This window comes from Nanorana parkeri, unplaced genomic scaffold, assembly GCF_000935625.1.
Source record: "Nanorana parkeri isolate BGI_ZX_2015 unplaced genomic scaffold, ASM93562v1 scaffold1625, whole genome shotgun sequence".
NCBI lineage: Eukaryota > Metazoa > Chordata > Amphibia > Anura > Dicroglossidae > Nanorana > Nanorana parkeri.
In genome coordinates, this window is record NW_017307893.1 from 219,088 (window position 1) to 241,849 (window position 22,762).

Below are 22,762 nucleotides of genomic sequence, written 5' to 3' on the forward strand. Positions count from 1 at the left end.
TTAAAGTGACATTAAACCCTCAGATTTTTTAACATAAACCAATACTGTAATGTGTGCCTTACTGTAATCCATGGTTGTTTCCCTTCTCTTTGCTGCTCTTCCTTTTAAATCCTCATGTCTTCTCATGCTTGGGGAGAACTTCCCTTTTTAGCTCAGGGCCTCTTCCTGTAGTGCTGGCTCAGGTTACAAGCCTATACAAACCTATACACAGACACCGTGTATCCATTCCTGAGACAAGGCAGTCTGCTGCAAAACAGAAGTTCTGCAGAGCATGAGAACAGATACAGATTTAAAAGGAAGAGCAGCAAAGAGAAGGGAAACAACCATGGATTACAGTAAGGCACACATTACAGTATTGTTTTATGTTAAAAAATCTGTGGGTTTAATGTCACTTTAAGCTGAGGTAATCCTATGATCTGTGAAAGGAAAAAAATTGAATAAAATAAAGGTAGAGAGGAGCACATTTATAGTGTCTGAGTCTACTCTACATCTGCTTGATAGATCTGAGTTATGTTTGGGTTTGTTAATCAAATTCCACTTCTCTGAGTACTTATTCTACTCTCTGAATATATTGTACGCATACGTGATATTTTTAGGAATCAAACAGTCATGGAAATAGGACTGCACAATAGCCAAGGCAATACAGAATGGTCTCACTCAGCCTTCTGGAAATTTGGGAGGACTTTTTAAACAATGAATAGCTGCAACTTACATCAATTGTCACTATTACCTTTCCCACCTTAAAATAAATTTCTGTTTGTTTTGCAGGACATACAGGACGGTTATTGAAATCCTTATGTTTCAGCAGTCTTTCATTCCTTTTGCTGCACATCATCTTCCAAATAACAGTAAACAGCCTCGAGGCCAGAAAAAACATCAACCCTCAGTATAACTGTGAGTATATTGTAACTGTTTCCATTATCTTTTCCATTATCTATTGTGGTGTGGTCTACATATTTTTTTACGTGATAGGTCACTGATGTAAGAAACACAAAGAACTTGGATACAGTAGTATTAAATTAGTAATTATTATACAGGATTTATATAGCACCAACCGTTTGCTATTAAACTCATATATATCCATTAACTTATTTGGTTATGTATGGTTTATTCTAAAAACATTGATTGTTTGGTAATGCATTCATGAAATAGTATTAATTCATAACATGATAAGACAGTTATACTGTGTCAGAGCAGTCTAATGTTTTTTACCAAAAGTCAGCCCTAATCACACTTTTACCTACTAGTATAAAAACACAACCATAGTTTTGTACATTACTACAGTCACTCAGTAGTACGAAAGATGTCTTCCTCTTCTGATCCTTTTTAAGAATGAATGACTTTGACCACATACTCTCATATTCAGCTGAGTCCAACTGAGTTCCCTTAAATTAATTTGCATAATACTTGGAATGGAGAATCGTTGGTGACTAAAAAACTGGAGCTTGTAAAGTATTACTCACCTATGACAACATAATCTTCAAATTCAGCCCTGGGTGTAAGTAGGAGCAAGAGGTTACGCTAAACCTATTTTGACATCTTAAACATGGCCTCTTCGTAGTTAATTTTCCTGCTATGAATCTGTCAGGAATATCAATGTAGTCTCTTGGCACCAGTGAAATACATAAGGTGGTCTTGCTGCTTCATATTCCTAAGAATAACTTTATACATTAAACTTTTGTACAAGATTTATCAAATTTTTGAAACTTTATTTGAAATAAACTGTTCCATAAAACATCGCAATTTCCTTACAGCACAACCTAAGCATATCATTCAAGGCCATTAAATTCCCTGGCATTTTAAACTAGAAGTCATCTAGAAGCTATAAGACTGAAAAGTAAATGAAAAGTCTAGACAGCGTAAATGGCACATGTGCAATCATATGTGCTAGTTTACCAAAAGGAAATGAAAAGCAATCGACTCAAGAGAGGAGGTTTTCAACAACTAGTATTTTTAAAAAGACAAAGATACATACAGTTTGTATGCTACAAATAGCCAGTGTAAAGCTATATAATAAAAACTGACAACATACAGTAACTGCTTCAGTTACCGGAGAGATATAAAAAAAAACAGTCACCTATGGAAATCTAAAAGGATCTAACAGGTCTATTAACTACTATAGTGTGAAGGGTTTGGAGAAGGCAGAAGTTACAAATTTAGGCCAAAATTGCTGATTTGGAAAAATACTCCAATTCAGCTCACTTTCCAGTTCAGCTATGTTGTTCTAGATTATTCACTTCTCCAAACTCTTAACCCCGCCGTGTCATCTGATTGACGCCTGTCGGCGGCCATCTTGGTGATGGATGCCGGCAGAAAGTGGAGGGAACGTTCACTCGGTGGTATGAGGTATGCCCCCGGGTCCCCTCCTGTCTCCTGACACTGTCGGTCTCTCGGTCCATGACAGAGAGCTCGATTTTTTGGAGGGGGTGACACCAAAATGACTGTTAGTCATTTTGATGTCACCCCTGCAATGGTGTCACCCGCACCCCCCTTGTGACGCCACAGAGTTTGGAGAAGGCAGGAGAAGTGAACAGTCTAGGACAACATAGCTGATTTGGAAAAATCCCCCAGTTCAGCTCACTTTCCAGTTCCAGTTCAGCTATTTTGGCCTAGATTGTTCATTTCTCCTGTCTTCTCCAAGCTCTTCTCCCTTTTGTTAATAACCCTGCTAATGTTCTTTATGTGTACAATGATGGTTTTTACAACTGTTCTCTCTGTAGCAGAACTTTAAAAGCATCCAATTAATAGGCAAAAAAATGGATCATATAAAATGTTACTTAAAATGAACTCTCCCTCAAATACAAAAAGGAGAGGTCACATGTATTTTCTTGGTTTTACAAATACTTGATGAATGCACCAGAACACTTCTGCTTTAGGTCTTCTAATCTTCCAATCGTATCTCAGTCTCCTGTCTGCTTCCATTTAGGACTGGTTTTACAAAATGTGTTACTAAAGGAAACATGGATTTGAACTTGAAGTGAAAGCGTTAGGTCACAAATTATGCCATTTATCACTGCTGTGCAAATTGTAGGAACATTTGTGGGAATATAACATATAAAGAATATGATCCATTAGAATACAGGCATGTAAATGTCTGCTTGCCCTTAAAGGCTAGTTCTACCCAAAACAAATCTTTTTGTTTTGACTAGGCATTGGTGGCCTGACAACTTTTAAAATCTCTCTTTTTATGGTAAAATGTTCATCCCATAGTTTGTGTGTCTTTATCCCCTGCTTCAAGTGTTATTTCTTTACAGATGAACTCACCAGGTATTTATTCACTTTGCATTATGGAAAACAACGATCCATTGGAGGAACATGGCACTAATATTTGGCTTTGAATAGTTGATGCAAATAGGTGGAACAGGGTAGAGGTGGCTAAAGAGAGTGTAGAGGCAAATGAAAAAGGAGAGCCTAAAGTACATGGGCTGTATTTAAATAGCAATATACATTTTATTCTCTAAATACTAATCAGCCACTTACCAATCCTCCTTCTCAGATAAGCATGTACACCATTATGGAGGTCAAGGGTGTATGAAAAACCTGTGACACGCTAGAGTGCAATAGTGAGTAAATTACAAGATTGCTTAACTGTTCATGGGGCCCCGAGTATGTAACGCACTGTACTGTAAATTGCTGATCAATGGGAGTAAGTGATGCCCCAATATTTGTGGGGGAAGATTGACCCAGCTTCATTGCTCAGTGGAAATAAAAAAACGTTTGGTGTCAGTGAGAATGAAAGAAATGCACTGGCATTAGTGGTTTGTGACTAGAAGAATGCCCCAGCATCAGTAGTCAGTGGGAGTAAAAAATCCCCTGATGTTAGTCATCAGTGGGAGTCAAAATTAAGCATCAGTTGGAGGCATAGCATCCCATCATTGTATCAGAGGGAGGAATAGTACCCCATCATTTGTGTCAGTTGATGGAATAATGCCCCATCAATCATATATATCGGTGATATTACGGAAGACCCAGCACTCGTGTTTAGTGGCCACTTACATTTACACAAGCTCCGTGTTCTGCAATGCTCCATCAGATGACATCACTGCCCAAACTAAACAGTCCCCATTAGGCAGGAGATCACTGCCAGCATGTAGGACCTTCTCATTAATAAGAACTAAGGCCATCACTTCACTTTCTTTGCTTGCCCTGAGACTAGGCATTATGATGGCAATATCTTGCTCCTGAAGTACTTAAGGAGTAAAATTATGCATGTGATTTAGGGATAATTGTACTTTACTTTTACTTACCCCCTTCTTTTTTTATCCCAAAGTTTTATACTCATCTGTCCACTGCCCTGCCAGATCCACCCTGCGCAGTCACTGTGGCAAACTCTCCTGGCCCATCCCTTACTTCTGTGCAAGCACAGAAAATCCTATTTATTCCTATAAATCGAGGTTATGCTTTAACCTTTTAGCAGCCATCCAAAGTTGAAAAGAAATTGTTGAGTGGCATAAACTGCAAAAGGCTTTGCTGTCTAGGTTGTCAGCCTTAGGGCCTTTGCTCTAAACCAGTCCTACTTTTATTTTAGTTTTAATGTAAAATGTTACTCTGGCATACACAGTAATATGTGTATGCACTGGAAAAGTCCCTGTGCCTCTGGACCCTTCTGTTGTGATATCAGGTATTAATTGAAGAAACATAATAACAAATTAGAAAAACTTGGACTGGCATACATGCAAGAATTGTGCAATTGGCTACTGCTCCTGTCCAATCACTTTCCGCATTGATGATGCAGCTCCAGCCGTGGCAAGTATGATTCATCCTTTATAGGCTTGGCTGCTGATATGTAAGCTGTCAGCTCATGTTGCTTGTGATATCAATGTCAGCTATGTAGCATTGGCTCTCACTGAAACTTTAGTGCAAAGATAAAAAAAATATATGAGGCTTATTTGTTGGATGTAGGCTGGTAATTTAGCTGCTATAGAGTGTGTTTCTTTTTTGTATTCAGACTTTCAAATGAAAATGAATCTTGATGTATATTATAGAGGTAAATGATTTTATGAATAAATACAAACTGTGTCTGCAGAGATTTAATACAAATGTTCTGCATTTTGACATTTTGTATCGTTTCCCACAAGCATAGTAAACAAATGGAACTAATTAGCGTAGAACACTAGTTAACTTTTTGTGTCATTCAATAACTGCGCACATATGTCTTATAATTGATGTGAACACAGAGATAATGTAACTATTCCCAACTGTTCTATGGCGAGTCTAAACAGCTAGTGGGAAAGGCTTTAGACAAACCCCAAAGCAGTTTATACTCCTTACTTTGCTCTCACAGAATTGCCTTGTGGCATTGAATACTGACTGCCAGTGTAAGTGATTGAAATGGAATTGTTATCTTTATAGCATCAGTAACACCTTAATTATTTAGAAACAAGCTAGTTAAATAGAATCTGCACTTTGATTTACAAGTCATTTCCAAAAACCTTTATTCTCCAGATCTAATTAAATTTCAATTTTAGCCTCCATTGTGTAGACCCACAAATTACCTTTACAGTGCATAAGTGTTAATTCTGACAGGTTTATTTTCCCAAATAAAAACTATTGATCGTCATTATTGCAGGTACCAAAAAAGTAAAAGGGTTGTTAAAACAGTGAATAAATGTCTGTTTCTCTCTATTTGTAAGCAGTGCAGTAATGAAACAGAGAGGATGGGTGTCCCATTTAATTTTTAAGCAAACAAAAAATAAAAAAAGAGAAAATGTAAGCGAGATATAAGGGAAATAATGATGATAATCCCCTCAGTTACTCTTTCAGGTATAGAATATAACGATATATGCAGCAGTTAGGGAATTTTGGTTCAGCAACATCTGTCATAAGGATCAAGCAGTAGTTACTGGTATATTAGGAGTCCACTATTAGTTTTTCCATGTTTGAAATTGATCACTAAGCTTGTTGTTGACTGCAACAAGGTTGTCAGTGAAAAAGGCCAAGTGAGACTCCAAGAAATAAACTTTCAATGAAATGTTACATCCAGTAGCTTGGTACAATTTCACAAGGTCACTCACTATTTCAAAATAATTTCCTGCTTTATGATTTCCAAATCTTTTTTTTTTTTTTTATGAATGATATCCATGCAGCATTTTTTAACCTCTCTTATCGGAGGACCTAGCAAAATGCCTTCTTTGACCTTAGCACCATTAATGATGGGAAGTAAAAAATCCATGACTCCTGTTTATTGTTTTATCCTTTGTCTTAAATTATAGTTGAATTCTTAGAGCAAAAAATAAAATCAGGATGTAGTAAAATAGTAAGGGGTCTTTTTATACTGTTCTGTATGACAGCAGTGGTCTGACACACTCCCCACAGAGTCAGACCTACAAAGCTCCAATCACTAATGCTTGCTTTCAGTAAAGATTACTGATTGAAGATCTGTAGGTCAGAAAGATCTGTAGGTCAAAAAAAAATACTTATAGTATAACACTATTTCGCTGCATTCTGCTTTATTCTTTAGCATTTGGCCTAAGACTTCAATTGGACTTTATCAAAGTTCTTCACAAGTCTAAGTTTGAGGTACAAAGGAGGAGGGTTTGTGTTGAAAAATAGGTGTCCCACTTATAAAAAATCAGTGCTCTGAAAATCCAAGCTGCAATTCATGTGCAATAACGACTCTTTCATGTTAGCAACACGGGCTAATGATAGTTTATATCTATTATTAAGGATATCTTTCATGCACAATTTTGAGGAGTCAATAATAATGTGCTTCCATTTATATTGTGTTAGCTTAGAGCAGGGGACTCAAAGTACCGGCCCTCTGTGGCCCACTGACAAGCCAGCTGACAAGTCAGGCACACGGTCATGATACCTGACTTGTGGGAGCAGCTACACGGTCTGCATCTCTGTCCTGTTCCTGTTAGTGTCAGGAGTGTACTATTTTATGTGTGTGGGGGGAGTTTATTATTTTGTTTAAGTTTAGGTGTGGATTTACGGATTACTGCATCAGGAACTTCAGGTTCACACCTAGGCCATTTATTGCACGGATTTAGCCACGCGAAATCACGCAAAACACAGATGTCCCTTCAAGTCATTGGAGGCTTTTCAGCACTTTGCGTTGCGTCGCACGTGCGAAATCGCCTGTCACGCAAAAAGCTGCAGGAGCTATTTTCAGGTGGATGCTGTGCAATTTTGGTCCCATAGACATCTCTATGCACTGAAAACTGCGTGGTTTTCAAAGCGAAAGCAAACAAAACAAAGCTTGACAAACATGCAAAAACAACTCAGCAAGTTAATCAACTAGGTGGGAACCAGGCCTAACTAGTGGCGATTGTGACCTGTTCAAGTTAATGATCAGGTGACAGCTGCTGCATGTAAACGCCTGCATGCCGCATGTAGATTGTAAGCCCCTACGGGCAGGGCCCTCCTTACCATCTTGTCTTGAATTGTATTGTGATTGTAATGTCTTCCTTATATTGTAAAGCGCTGTGCAAACGTGCTTTACAAATCCTGTATTATAATAATGTAATCATATGTAATATGATTACATGTGGTTAGGAATCAATCACAATCCCTGGACACATCAATCATGTATCCAGGGAGACTGATAGTATGAAATTTGGCAAGCGGCCCTCATGGGAGAAAAATGTTTTTACAGTCTGTTTGAAACGGCCATTACAAACTATGACGAAATGCAGAATCAGCGGTGCACTTTCTCATTAACAGGTGGCAGAATGGAACAATGGATTCCAGTCTTGAATTGGTTTAGGTGAAGGGACCTATATAAAATAATACATGTTCTGATAGCCTCCCTCTTCTCTTTCAATTATCCACACAGATTTGGCATGTGTTCTCTACATATGCGTTGACTGGGTAGAGAGTTTGTATATTTCTTTTTAGTCCATTTTTTCTCGTGTTCTCACGGTTCCGAAAACATTGGCTACGTTACACATGTGACATTGTTCTACAATAAATAGAACTTCTGGATTTATTCTCATCCTGCGAGTGCTGGTGATCTTCATTGTTGTTACTTCTGGGTATGCATGGCGCATCTCTACAAGCACCACCGCTATTTCAAACACTTGTCCGAATTGCTGTATGGTGTGCAGGGGGCATCTCTTTGTTTATCTTTCTTGGCTGAAGGCTATACTCCTTTTAAAACTCACAAAATCAAACTAGAACAGATATGCACAGCATATGTGTAGGGTCACCAAATAACTTGAGTTGAACAATTATTAGATATGCAATTTTTTTTATTGCTGAGAGCTGTGTCATAGGTTTCATTACCAATAATGAAGAGGGATGGGGTCCCATTATAAGGTGGATGTGCAGCTCTCAGTTACAGCCCAGGAAAAGCAATGTAGAGTGTGCAAAATCAATCAAATGCATGTCACATTCGTTCTTTAAACATGTATACTAATAGGTTTAGTCAGTTGAATTGCACTTGTCTAGAACTCTGAATTCATGCTCTGTATAAGATTGTTTGTAGGCTTGGTGCTGTTCTGTAAGGCAGTAGAGTTTTGAGGTAAAACATGTCAGCCTGCCAAACTACCAATAAAAATGTCACACCCAATCAGTAATATAAAACAGATATTTACATAAAGGTATGTTAGAACCTCACATGAAACCATGTTCCTAGTCTACATACATTTTTGCCACATTCCTGACATGTTAATGAATGATTGCCCAAAAAATTGAAAATGTTATATTTTGGATTCATCAGTCACTAAACAAGTTAGGAATGCTCCTTTTATTGGATGAAAAATGGGATGTGGTTTTATCATTTCACTTTCTGGGATTACTTTCTGGGAACATAGCCCTGTACAAGTTTATAAATGCTTGCTTTGCAGGTGTGAAATTCAACCCAGGCGTTATAATCATTGGGGGCAGACTGTGACTGTTCTTCTCAGGTAAATAAGGGGGGTGGGTTGTTAAGCTCAGGGTTACTAAATAGGATGGTTCCATTTACTTTTTCTTGAAGAATACTTGCCCTTTAGGCCTTGTTCACACCAAGCGTGGAGCAGATGCAGAGCAGAGCAGTTACAGACCGGAGCAAAACTGCGTCCAATGTATTCCAATTGTATTTTTAGCTCCAGTTCACATCGCAGCATTCAGTTCCAAAGCAGGTCCAGAGCAGGTAAAAAAAACTGCAGCAGGCCCTATTTTACCTGCTCTGGAATGCATGCAAACGCATCAAAAATGCATGCAAATGCCTGGAACGCACTGAAAGCCCATTTTAAACTAAAAACGGCCCGGAACGCATCAAAAACACAGCAAAAAAACACGGCACAACCCACTGCACTGCATGTGCAGAAACTCATGCAGATCTGCTCTGCATTTGGTGTGAACAAGGCCTTAGGCCCTTCAACCTCTTGATACTTATTCCTGTCACCTGTCTTAAGTTGTCAAATACCAGAGTCTCTACTGCCCCCTAAACTTCTGGCATTGGACAGTTTAATGCAATATTTCAAGACTTTTTGCCTGGCCTGGCAATAGCTTAATCTCAACTTTAGCAGAAGTTGGGGCTCCATGTACAGACTAAGCCTAGGATTTAGGGAAGTTAAGCTATGATATAAAGATCAATCTGAAGATTAAATCAGGTATTTCTTGATCATAGATTACATGACACAGGATGGTTATATTGGTTACAGGATGGTTATATCCCATGACACAGGATGGATTCTGGAACATTGCGTTATACTGCCATCTTCAGGAGATTGGACACTGGCAAAGCAAAGCTGTGAACATAGCTCAGTAAAACCCCTCCTGGTCCCAGCATGCCTCAGTTTTTTTGCTAGTGTCCTCAGAAGAACTGAAACTTAGAGTCTGTGCTGGGACACTTTGTATGGTCACCTGCACACTGGAGTATATGACTGCAACATGGCTGCAACAGTTTTTCACATGTGTTGGGGGCCGGAGTACATGACTGCCACACTTTTTTTTATTGTGTAGCATGGTACAGTTCATTCATTAAATTGTGTTGCACGCCACATTTCTCTATCTCAACTGTCATCAGCTTGCTCAGTGCCATCTCCATGCATGGTCCAGAGTCAGTCCTTCTCACCACTACCTGGTCAGAAGGATGCTCTACTTCCACACTAGCATTACGCAACTTGTATTGGCTTCTCTTTCCATACAAGCAACATGGTGGATCAAAGCGCAAGAGTACTGGTCCTGCAGGTCTTGTCTGCTCATGATCCACTAACAGCTCCTGTGCGGCTTGTAATGTCACTTCCATGGACCTGATAATGACCACAGTACCCTGCATGAATCTATACGCTCCTCAGTGTCTTCATTTGCTCTGTCCAGAGTAATCCTCCTGTGTCTTGCCCAGGGATACATTTTCTGCAACTATGTTGGCGTTTAGGAAAAAAAAATAACTGCCACTGTCTATGAGGAATAATCTTGGATGATTTTGTGCATGAGGAGTTTCAAGCCTCTGAAATCGCTCCAAGGTTAAGCAACAGCACAGTTGTGTAGTGGTTAGCCTTGCAGCCTTCTGCTTTGCAGCACTAAGGGTCCTGGTCAGGACACTATCTGCAAATAGTTTGCATGTTCTAACTGTGCTTGTGTGGGTTGCCTTCAGTCACTCCAAAGACATGCCGTAAGGTTAATCGGCGCCTGTCTAAATTTCTAAATTGGCACTGTATGTATGCATGCGATATAGGGACCTTAGATTGTAAGCTACTTGAGGGCAGTAACTGATATGAATGTGCAACTATTTAAAGCGCTGCATAAATTGTTGATGCTATATAAATACCTGTAATAAAAAATAAAATACAATTTTTGTACTCGTGGACAAAGACACAGACAATCTGCGTCTCAATCTTTCCAGTCTGGCCTCCCTTGAAAGCCCCTTACCAGTCAAAACCTTTCCAGTGCATGTGCTATGACAATCAATTTGTATGCTAACTGGATCTCTGCAGACAAGCTATTTTCCCCTCTTTAGAGTTTTGTCAAACAATACCCTATGGAGGTGATCTATGTTAGGAAATGGGCCCACCCTGTGGTGGATTTAGCCCCTTGTTGCCTTTACAAACCCTTGACTTTCCCTGTCTAGGAAGTCCTGGTGTTTAAGGACCTGGTGGACAAAAGACTGGAAGTCCTTTCCAAGTCTTTCTTTTCCTGGCGGGCTCTGCTCTGCTACCCCCTCCCCCATGGCATGTTCATTTGCTAAGCCTTGGGGACTTAGATCAAGCAGTATGTCTAAGGCCCCTGAATCTTAAGGGATCCTTCAGTTCTGCACCTGTTGGAACTCTTCTCTGTGAGTAGGGTATACACGGGTAGATTGTTGCACCAACGTCCGTACGAAAAATCACATAGGAAAATTCAATATTGGCATCAGAAATGTATTGATTGTCGTTCAAAATTTCATCTAATGTTCGTTTTTATTTAACATTCTATTTGGAATGAATGAAGTTTCCAAACGAAAACCACATTTACTGTTAGAAATTGTTTCGATCTAATTTTTCCAACTTGCTCCTTCGAAAATTTTCGAGAGCATTGTTGTTTTCATCTGTTGATTGCACCATTCTAATTGATAGATATTCGAACGAACGTTCTGAAAATGACTTCTTTCATACAAAGTGTAACCATGAATACCCTACTTTACCTTACTGTGTTGATGGGCTTGTGGATATTGTATCTCTCATATCCTGAATGAGCTTCCTGTCTATACATACGCAGTAGAATTTGTGGTTTAAATATTTGTCTGCTGAACAGCAGTGCAAACAACACCCTTTGCATAAGCCTTTTGTATGGGAATATCTCCTTGGAGTTTCTCTGGACAGCTTTTTCATAGATGTCACAGGCGAAAAAAGAGTACCCTTCTACCCCATCCACAAAAGGTAGGCTGAAATGTCTCCTTCCTCTGGAACTTTGAAGTGTTTGTTTCATTCTTCACAGATCTCTAAACCCATGTCCTAGGCCAGGACTTTGCTCCCTCTCTGCTTTTGATGCTAAAACCTTCAAACCAGCAAGCAAGTTTTCCTCAAAATGAGGGGACACTCCCACTTCCTGACTGTGGGTGAATGTTTCTTTACTTTTGCAGCCGCCTGGACCAAATGCATTTCAGATGCAGGCGTGTAGTGTCCAGGGGCTGCTAGTTGGAATTTCTACCTCTACCTCTGCCCCGCTTCATACTGTTATATCCTCCCATGTCCCCGCAATGAAAGGACATTTTATTTCGACCTAAAGTGCATTCATTCATGTAAAAAAAAAAGTTCTGTATGGAATCAACCTGGTCATTCCTTTGCTTCCCTAGATTGGGAGACTTTGCAAGTTCTTATCTTCCAGTCTATCAACATAACCTGCGTTTTGCTGGGGGCATGCAACATTACCCATTTTTTTGCTTTTGGGGTCCTTACCTTTGGTCAGTACACTGCATCTTGGGTCTTCACCAAGGTGCTAGGCCCTATTCTTTCTCTGCTTCACTTTTAGACCATCTCCATAGTGGGGCATCTGGATGACCTTCTTTTGAGATTGACTCAGGATATATCATATCCATCTGACCATGCAGACTCTACAGAGGTTTGTGTGGAGCCTAAATATCCAGGGATCAGTGCTGAACTGTTGCACTATCTGGGCCTGATCTGAGCATGGACCTGGTATGGCCCTGTCCAAGGTTTTCCTTCTCTTGGACTAATTACAGTCTCTTCATTCCCACTATCAGGACTTTGCAGTCCAGGAGCCATCCGGCACTCTATTTATACATGGGGGTCTTGGGCCTAATGGTGTACTCTTTTAAGGGAGTTCACTCCAGGCCACTGCAACTTAACATTTTGGTAACATGGGACAAGAGGGTGCAGTCTCTTGATCATCCTATAGGCCTGACCAGCAGCACTAGGTTTGCCCTTATGTGTTGGGTGGGGAAATCCTTCCTTCCAATGGTTTGAAAGGTGACACAACAGAAGCCACCCTAGGTACCCTCTAGGTATAAGGGACTTCTCATTCCTGATCATTATTCTGGGACTCAGAGCAATTCAATTATTCCTTCAATGCTAGACCTCGTCTGTGAATTCAACATCTGGACTCCATAGAATGGTCTCTTTATCCAGAGGTTTTTCCAGACCTCTGTTGCAAGTGGGGGTGCCACATGTAGACCCCATGGCTTCCAGGTTCAACAACAAACTGAGTAGGTTTGCCACCAGATCCAGGGATCCTCTAGCGTTTGTGGTGGATCCTCTGAGGAGTCTGTGGGATCAAGTCAACCTGATCTATGCTTTTCTTCCTCTGAAGCTCCTTTCGCTCCTACTCGGCAGGATTAAGATGGAAGGCATCTCATGGAACCAAATTAAATCAAGAGGACATGGTGCTTGGATCATGTCAGGGTTTACTACCATGTTTCTTGGGCGCTGGCTTTTAATTGGTTCGGCTGTTAAAGCCCAGGTCCTGACTGACAGGATTCCATCAGATTGGGTCATCCCTATGCTCTTGAGAACTAAGAAATTGCCTGAAGGTGGTAGTATAACCCAGTGTTCCAAAATACTATCTTGTGTCCTGTTATGTGCTCCAAGAAAAATATTTTACAGGTAAGAAAAAATCCTATTTTTCATGCTGGTTATGCTTTAAATCTCACAGCATTATTCTGGATGTGTAACACATGGACACTTGTATGCATTGTTTTCATAAAAGGAAAGTAATCAAAAGGAAAAAATAACATCCAATTTCCTGTTCTAGTATTGATTTAGACATCTGGCAGGATTTGAGTTCTTGTGCCAGTTTTGTTAAGTGTATAAGAGCAATCTTCTTGGAAAATATTTTGGACAGCTAAGGTGACAGAGTCATCTGTCTTTTTTGCTGACAATTCAAGTTGCTGGTGATTCATATTATATAAATAATTACAAAATGTGACCCACGTTCCACCTGTTTTGTTTTACTTTCTGAATACATAGATATTTATAGGCATCATGTAGTGGGTTGTTGTAACACTGGCTCCATTATCCTGATGATCTGTGAACTACACAATGTTATGAATAATGCTAAATCAGCAATAAATCACCACCAATATCATACCTCCCAACTGTCCCTCATTTGGAACTATATCCCTCTGTCCCTCTTTCCTACTCAATTGTGTCTGTTTTTGGTTTCATGTAAAGATATCTATGAACATTTTCTATTTACCTACCACAAGTTTTATTCTGTACTTAAAACTTTATCTTATCTCTTAGTTATCTTGTTTACGATTTCAAAAAGCCAGTAAATAGGAAAAGTGATGGTGAAAAAAAAACTATTCTGGGTTTAAACAATCAATTTTGCCATATAAATTCTAAATGGGCTGCTGAACTGTGAGCATGATACGGATGCCTAAATACTGTACATTGCACTCAAATATGTCTCTCTTTGTCTTCTGAAAAGGTTGGGTGTTATGTCATTATGGTGAGTTATTTTAGGAGGTCCAGACCATACATAAGAAGTTATGAAGGGCTCCATAAATATGAGATTATTAGCCAACAAAACCCATTATAATCTGATGTGGAGACAGTCATAGGCCAATTGATTTACACAGATACCCCCTGGCCAGCTAAACAGGGGTGTCTGAATGGACACTCAGCACTATACAAGCATACATCTTAATGTATGTGTCCACCTAAAGAGATTGTCATTAGGTAGTTGTGTGTTGTAATGTCATGTCTGTGGGCAATTTAAGACTTCATTAAGATACTTTAGAACTATAATTCCGTCATTTCAAACTATGACATACCAATCATTAGGAACATTTTACGAGGCATACTATAATATACTTGAATTCTTTATTGTTAATGCATCCATTAGGTGTGCAGTTTCTCATAGTTTGATTTGTGCCAGCATCTATTACAGTAGCTGTGTTTAAGTGAATTGAAATCCTGTACTGCGACTGTCACTTCTGTCTGTATTAAAAAGGTCTTATTTGTTTTAATGAAAAAATAATGTTTTGATGTCTTTTGAGCATACACTTGGTGTAAGTCAGGGCTGGACTGGGACTAAAAATAGGCCCGGGCATTTTAGACTGAGCAGCCCAATCACGTGACCCCCAACAGGCCCCACCCCTCACAACAGGGGGCGGAGCCAAACACAGAAGCGCAATCGAGGGGCAGGGCCGGCCACTAGTAAGTACCGGAGGGCTACAGCTGACACACAAGCCTTGCTACAACCAATACACAAACCTTGCAACAACGTAGGAAGCTTGCTATAGAGAATATCTGTAAAAAATAAGTCAAGGCAACTGGACTTTCTGTATTTTTCTTGAAGACGTTTCACTGGCCATCCAACCAGCTTTCTCATATCAGAAATTTCTGAATTGAGAAATCTGGTTGGATGGCCAGTGAAACGTCTTCAAGAAAAATACAGAAAGTCCAGTTGCCTTGACTTATTTTTTACAGATATACCATGTGACCTGGATGAATGAGAACCTTCACAGACATATTGCTATAGAGAATCGGATCCCACTGGCCCCCCAAAGCCCCTGGCATTCTCTGCACTAAAGTAGCTAACACTCTAATGTCCCCCGCACAGTCACACACTATTATTATACATTTATAAAGCTCTGACATATTCTGCAGTGCTATACAGAGAAGTCACATCAGTCTCTGTACAGAGGAGCTTACACTCTAATGCAGAATACCATCAGCTATAGAGGACTAAAAATCCCTGCAAAACATTATACAGCAATGCAGAATAATAGTATATGAATTTGGTACATACTTTGTGCTGCCGCTCTGCTCCGGGGTACCAGCCTGAAGTCTCGGGCAAAGGGTCTCAGAAGGGGAAGATAGGCAGCTGGTGGAAGCCCGGTAAGAAGGCACCGCGTGGTTCCCCAGAAGGCTGCTGCGCGGGACCTAACACAGCCAAATCAACGCAGAAGTCAGTGGTGTAATGCAGAGTACAGAAGTCAGAGGTGCAACACAGAGCACAGCAGTGTGACGCAGAGGGCAGCGCTGTGACGCACAGTGCTGAGGTCAGCGGTGTGACGCAGAGGTCAGCAGTGTGATCTACAGTGCAGTGGTCAGGGTGTGATGCAGAGTGCAGAGGACAGCGGTGTGACCTACAGTGCAGAGGCCAGCGGTGGGGGGGAGGTTCTAGTCTCAGGTGACGCCTCCAGTCCAGCATGATGCCCAGCTGCCTCCTTGTGCCCTCACTTCAGGACCCGCTCTTTCTCTGTCAATGGTAGCCCTGCAGTCTTATTCCTAGCCTATGGCAGCTGAAGTGGACGGAGGAAGTTGCAGGTGGCCACCGAGGAGCCCGACTATTTAGCGGGCTTTCAGAAAGGCAGCCGGTGTTCTGTCAAACTCCAACTCCTCAAGATCTCCAACGACCTGACTTACTTAGAAGTAAGAGGTTCGGCCTAGAAGGCTCTACTGCACGTGGGCCACCCGCGGCACTTCCCTATACACATACTACAGAGCAATAAAGTATTAAAATGAACTAGGGTCAGACTAATCCAGCACGTTATTAATCTGAGTGCCCCACTCAATATGGGCGCAAGCAGTGGCCATATTGAGTGGGGCAATTTAGATGAATAATGTCCTGGATTAGTCTGACCCTAGTTCATTTTAATATTTATTAAAATCTGTAGTATGTGTATTTTTGAAATGCCGCGGGTGGCCCACGTGCAGTACAGCCTTCTCGGCCAATCCTCTTACTTCTAAGTAAGTCAGGTAGTTGGAGATCTCAGAAGTTGGAACTTTTCTCCTCCTGATTAAGGATGGGCTCGGGCGTGTTCGCAGCTCCACGTGCCGAGCCCGCCAGGAAGCTGACAGCGTGCAGCGCCAATCATAGGTAGTGAGACATTTTCCTGGTCCGCAGCTGCAGAGATCGGGAAATGTCTCAGTGCCTGTGATTGGCGCTGCCGGCTTCGCGGCGGGCCCGGCACGTGGAGCAGCGAACACGCCCGAGCCCATCCTTACTCCTGCAGGGTCTGTGGTGGGCTCTGTGGGGTCTCAGGTGGGCTGTGAAGGATCTCTGGTGGTCTCTGCAGGGTCTCAGGGTGCTAAGCCCACCTGAGACCCTGCAGAGCACACCATAGACCCCGACACAGATCCTGCAAAACCCCCTGAGACCCGGTTGATGATTTTTACAGATCCTGCACAGCCCCCGAGACCCTGCAGTCTCAGGGGGCTGTGCAGGATCTGTGGTGGGCTCTGCCCACCATAGACCTCGCAGAGCTCACCACAGATCTTGCAAAGCCCCCTTGAGACCCAGCAAAGCCCCCCACAGATCCTGCAAAGACCCCCTGAGACCCTGCAGGATCTCAGGGGGGCTCTGCAGGATCTGTGGTGGGCTTTGCAGACGGCAGAGCCCCCTCGGATCCTGCAGAGCCCACCAAAGGGTATTGCACAGCACACCTGAGACATTTTGGTGGGCTGTGCAGAATCTATGTTGGGCTCTGCCAGCACATTCCTCTTACCTTGCACGGCCTGACCTCTTTGGAACACGGCCTCCTTGTCCTCGGCGCCCGACTGGACGACCTCCTCATCCTTGGCGCTCGACACGGTCTCCTTGTCATCTTCGTCGCCCGACTGGAGCTTCGGCGACGCCTCCCGCCTCCTCTGTCAGTGTCTCTGTCCCCCGCCTCTTCCATCTCGGGGGCCACTCGACAAATTTTTTTCTCTCATGGGGGCCGTCTGCCACATTTCATACTTTAAAATAAAATGTAGCTATATCCAGTTTAAAGGAGAACTATGAGGCAAGTGCTTTTCACTCACCTCATAGTTCTACTAAGCCCACCTGAGACCCTGCAGAGCACATCATAGACCCTGACACAGATCCTGCACAGCCCCCGAGACCCTGCAGTCTCAGGGGGCTGTGCAGGATCTGTGGTGGGCTCTGCCCACCATAGACCTCGCAGAGCTCACCACAGATCTTGCAAAGCCCCCTTGAGACCCAGCAAAGCCCCCCACAGATCCTGCAAAGACCCCCTGAGACCCTGCAGGATCTCAGGGGGGCTCTGCAGGATCTGTGGTGGGCTTTGCAGACGGCAGAGCCCACCAAAGGGTATTGCACAGCACACCTGAGACATTTTGGTGGGCTGTGCAGAATCTATGTTGGGCTCTGCCAGCACATTCCTCTTACCTTGCACGGCCTGACCTCTTTGGAACACGGCCTCCTTGTCCTCGGCTCCCGACTGGACGACCTCCTCATCCTCGCGCTCGACACAGTCTCCTTGTCATCTTCGTTGCCCGACTGGAGCTTCGGCGACGCCTCCCGCCTCCTCTGTCAGTGTCTCTACATGATCAGGTGATAGCCGCTCCATGTAAACTCCTGCACACCGCATGTAATGTGATATGATCACATGCGGTTAGAAAACACTCTCCCTGAATGCACAATCGATGCGTGCAGGGAGAGTGATTGATTCCTAACTAAATGTAAACATATCACGTATCTTTACTTGCGGTGTGCAGGCGTTTACATGCAGCTGCTGTCACCTGATCGGTAACTTAGGTGACAGCTGCCATTTGTAAACACCAATTTAGGGATTTCTGTTGCAGGAAAACGCAAGTTCCTGACGCAGAAATCCCTAATTGCACCCAAAATAAAGATGTGAATGCAGCATATTACACTTCTACTCCCCCCCCCAGTAAAAAAAATACAACCCCTGTACATATATATACACACGCACACACACAACCCCAGTCCGTGCCCCCCCAGCCCAGACCTTACCAATCAATTCTTCACAATCCTTTCGGCCAGCGTACACTGAAAGAGCGCTGGCCGCAAGGATCCGAGTGTAGGCGCAGATTCAGCAACACGGTCTGCATCCGACAGAGATGTAGACCATGTCCGCAGCTGCGATCCCTCCTGTCAGCTCTCTCTCCTCCCGGCCGTTCTGTAGCTGCAGCGGCCTACAGGACGGGTCGCAGCGGTGGGGAGCTCAGCACTGCCTGCCATGATCCCCTCCACAGCTCATCTGACGGCACCATCTCCCTCCCCCCGCCCCCTTCGGCGGCCAGCATCTTCGGCATAGGGGCCGGGGCGGGCCGAACATTAGGCTGTATTCGGCCTGTCCCGGCACCTATGCCCGAAGCTGCTGGCCGCCAAAGGGTGCGGGGGAAGGGAGATGCCGGGAAATTGCCCGGTATGGCCGATGGCCAGTCCGGCCCTGCCGGCTGCCAATGTAACGAAACTATTCGCACTGACCGCCAATGTAACAAACGTATACACCATACACATGCTTAAACTTACCTTGGTTTTGCAGTCGTCAGGCATTTTTTTCTTCCTTAGCAGGGGGGGAGGGGGCGACGACATTGATTTGCATATGAATTAGTCTCGCTATTTACATATGAATGGTCCGCGGCTTATTGATATGCAAATCACAGTGGCCCATTCATATGTAAATTTCTCGGCCGGACAGGGGACAGGAACAGCGCCAGCAGCTCCGGAGACAGCACAGAGTAGAGACTAGAGAGAGCTGGGTGAGGAAGTGTTTTTTTGGCCTCCCCCACCAGCTCCCTCTAGTGTCTACTTTGTAGTAGTGACAGCTCTGCTAAGAGCCGGCAATCAGGCATATCAAACCGGCCCGAACACAATCAGGTTGATTGTGTTCGGGCTGGCCCAGCCTACCGGGCAAGTGCCCGGTTTGCCCTATGGCCAGTCCAGCCCTGGTGTAAGTGGATCTCTGGAATTGTGCAGCACAGGCAGATAAAATGTGAAACACACTCGCATAAAAACACTAACAGGGTTATTCACCTAAGGGTGAAGAGTTTGGAGAAGTCAGGAGAAGTGAACAATCTAGGACAACATAGCTGAACTGGAAAGTGAGCTGAATTGGAGAATTTTTCCAAATCAGCTATGTTGTCCTAGATTGTTTTCTTCTCCTGCCTTCTCCAAACTCTTCATCCTTTTGTGAATAACCCTGTTAATGAATGTCTCCTTTAATCAGTGTATGTTACAATTAAAGTAAAATATGGATCCAAGTTTCGAAGTGGCCAGTACTTTTATTGGTCATTGCCATTATACAGAAGATAATCTGGTTGAGAAGCCTTCAGTGGCAATGACCATCATCTTACCTAGGCCACGTAGCTGTCCAGGGGAAGTGAAGCATTTGTTTATCCTAACTGCTAATGGAATGACTGCCAAGGATCTAGTAAATGAGCTAGAGCAGTTTTGCTGGTGCGGTTGTAGACTTGCCAGTCAGGTAAGCATGGAGATGACAGAACCCTTTTTTTTGCTAACTCCAGGCTCTCATGTGGTGAAATTTCGTATAACCAAAGATAGTTAGCTATTAAAGGTATTCCCTGATTTAACTTTTGTTATATGCATGGGTTATTGTGAACTCTACGTTATCAGTGGCAGGAATGGACTCCTCTAAATCACTAGGCAGGAGAGCAGTCTATAAAGAGGTCAGGACAGGTGGTGCTCAGACAAATATGTATCAGCCAGTGGGTCAAGACAGGTGTCAGTCACAACAATAATAAAGATCAGAAGATGAGCTAGAGTTGTAATCGGAACAGCAAACCATATTCTGAGTCCTGACTGCTGATTCAACCAAATTTTGAACGGTGTATGACCCTGCCAGCACCACTCAGTTCAACAAAAGTCCATTTTCAATCTAGCTTTGTAAGAGGAGCTGGCGTACACCAAGGGGTGTACTTATAAACAATTTTCCCTGCCGAAACTCTATGAACGTTCATTGTGTGTGAGTGGTGGAGCATAGAAAATAAGTATTTATTTCCTTTGCTCCTCAGCTCCATCTATTGACCATAATGCCCTATTACATGATGACATTCGAAATAACGACCGTTCATTTTTTGCATCCACAATGAACATTCACAGGGATTTGCATGGTGAATGGCTCTGTGATTTTTTTTTATAAATGTCCCCCCCTCCAAGTGTATGGCCAGCTTAACTCCCAAAGAGCAGCAGGAACCTTATGATACAACACAACTTGGCATACACTAGTTTATCCAACACAAGAAGAAAGACACTGACATTAGAATCATCCGTGAGGATAAAGAACTGGCTGCTGAACACAGAAAGTGAGAGGAGCTGCTGATTTATTTATATTAGTGTTCTTTAGTCTGCCCTATTGCCTACACTGCACCTTTCTTCATTTTGATCTAGAGTTCTAGTATTTTAGCAGTTCAGTTATATTTAGCTATGAAGAGGAAAAAGAAGCTTTGCATGATGTAGTTTGCAGCCTTTCCTACCTCTAGCACTCCCTAGTTGTTGCTTAGCACTATGCGTGCCATATGCAAGACATTTCAACACATATAAGAAGACTGACTTCCTGGCCTATACAAACGTTCCCTATGAAAAACAATAATTTCTCTGTAATTAAATCATGATTTCAAATACTCTTCTCTTGTAAAGTCTATAGTGAAAATAATGAATTGACAATATTTTAAGTGGCATGCTCTGCTTTTTGTCATATAATGACTTATATGCCTACCTTTGCTCCCACAGATCTAAACATTTATACTTATATTAAGATTTTCATAAACTGTGAGTCTAGAGTATATATAAAGACGAACAGCGCAGAACAGTTTATGGACTAGTTTGAAAAGTGATTACAGTAGGGTTTCCTCAGTATTCCTTTTCCATAGTGAACGTATGTTATTTCCCTGAAACAAATTTAGAATCCTAAATACCAAGGTGTCACGTTCCTAAATAAATTAAAAAAAGAAGGGTATGAGACTGTGCGCTACATAGTGTAATAGAGCGAATTGTGATGTAATAGTCCTGACAGCGAGATGGTGCATTAATTATCAATGTGTCTTCAAATAAGAATTGTCTGTTTTGATTCATAGCCAGCCGTCGGTTAAAACCTGCATTGGAAAATGAAATTAATAGACCTTAAATATCTATGGGGCAATACAGGGATTGGATAATTCAGCACAAGCATGGTATTCCCTATAGGGAACTACATTAATGTGTGGCTTTGATATCTGCTTGGCATTATTCTTAACCCTTGCAGTGTGGCTATTTCTGCACTGTAAGGGTTCAGTGCACGTTTTCGTCTAGTGTGTAAAGTAAAAAAGTTATACTCCCCCGAACCTCAGAGCCAGCTGGCTCCCTCCAGCCTGTCTCCGCCTTCACTGCAGCAGTAGTAGGTCCCTCACATACAATACTCTGTTGGGGGAATTTATCAAAACTAGAACAGACAGAATCTAGAACAGCTGCCCGTAGTAACCAATCAGCTTCTCTCTTCAGTTTGTTCAACTAAGCTTTGAATATGAAAGCTAGAGGCTGATTGGTTGCCATTCATAGCTGCTCCAGGTTTTGTCTGCTCCAGTTTTGATAAGTTCCCCCTTGTGTATTGGACATGATGACTCAAGGACCCTTAGACCGCTGGAGCGGAGGGAGAAAAAGGCTGGAAGGACCGGTCTAAGAGCCAGCCCGCTCTGAGGTTCAGGTGAGTATAACTTTTTTATTTTACACCCTAGATGAAAATTAGCACCTAATCCTTACAGTGCGAAGGAGGTAAATTATTAATAATTAGAAATGACCAATTATTATCTTTAAGTTATTTATGTTGAGCATCACTGTCATGTATGGCCAATGCTTGCAAAATGGGCACTGCATAACTGGACCACAGTGGAGGTAATGGAAAGAGAGGGAAAGCATGGAGAAGCCTTTGTCCCTTGTGCTTGATGTTTTCTTTTCCAGTAGATGTTAAGTTGGCCATATACCATATGTTGGCGTTTTCTCTAGGAATCCATTTTTTCAGATTGACTAGGACAGCGGTCTCCAACCTGTCGGACCTCATGGACCACTAAATTCATAATTTTAAATCCCGCGGACCAATAATATGAATTTTTTATAAATATATATTCTCATATTCTTTGTTTCCTCATATATAAATATATTGTCATATGTGTGTGTGTCTAAATATATATATATATATATA

General features: G+C 42.3%; 1 protein-coding gene across 1 annotated transcript in view; it reads left to right on the forward strand.

Moving 5' to 3' along the window:
• Window positions 1–22,762, forward strand: part of LOC108799079 (piezo-type mechanosensitive ion channel component 2-like) — a gene marked incomplete at its 3' end in the record, with an annotated part of 182,803 nt that overhangs the window by 54,309 nt on the left and 105,732 nt on the right. The window contains exon 3 of the mRNA XM_018570899.1: window positions 769–894. Coding sequence (XP_018426401.1) covers window positions 769–894 — 126 coding nt within the window. The remainder of the gene's footprint in view (window positions 1–768; window positions 895–22,762) is intronic.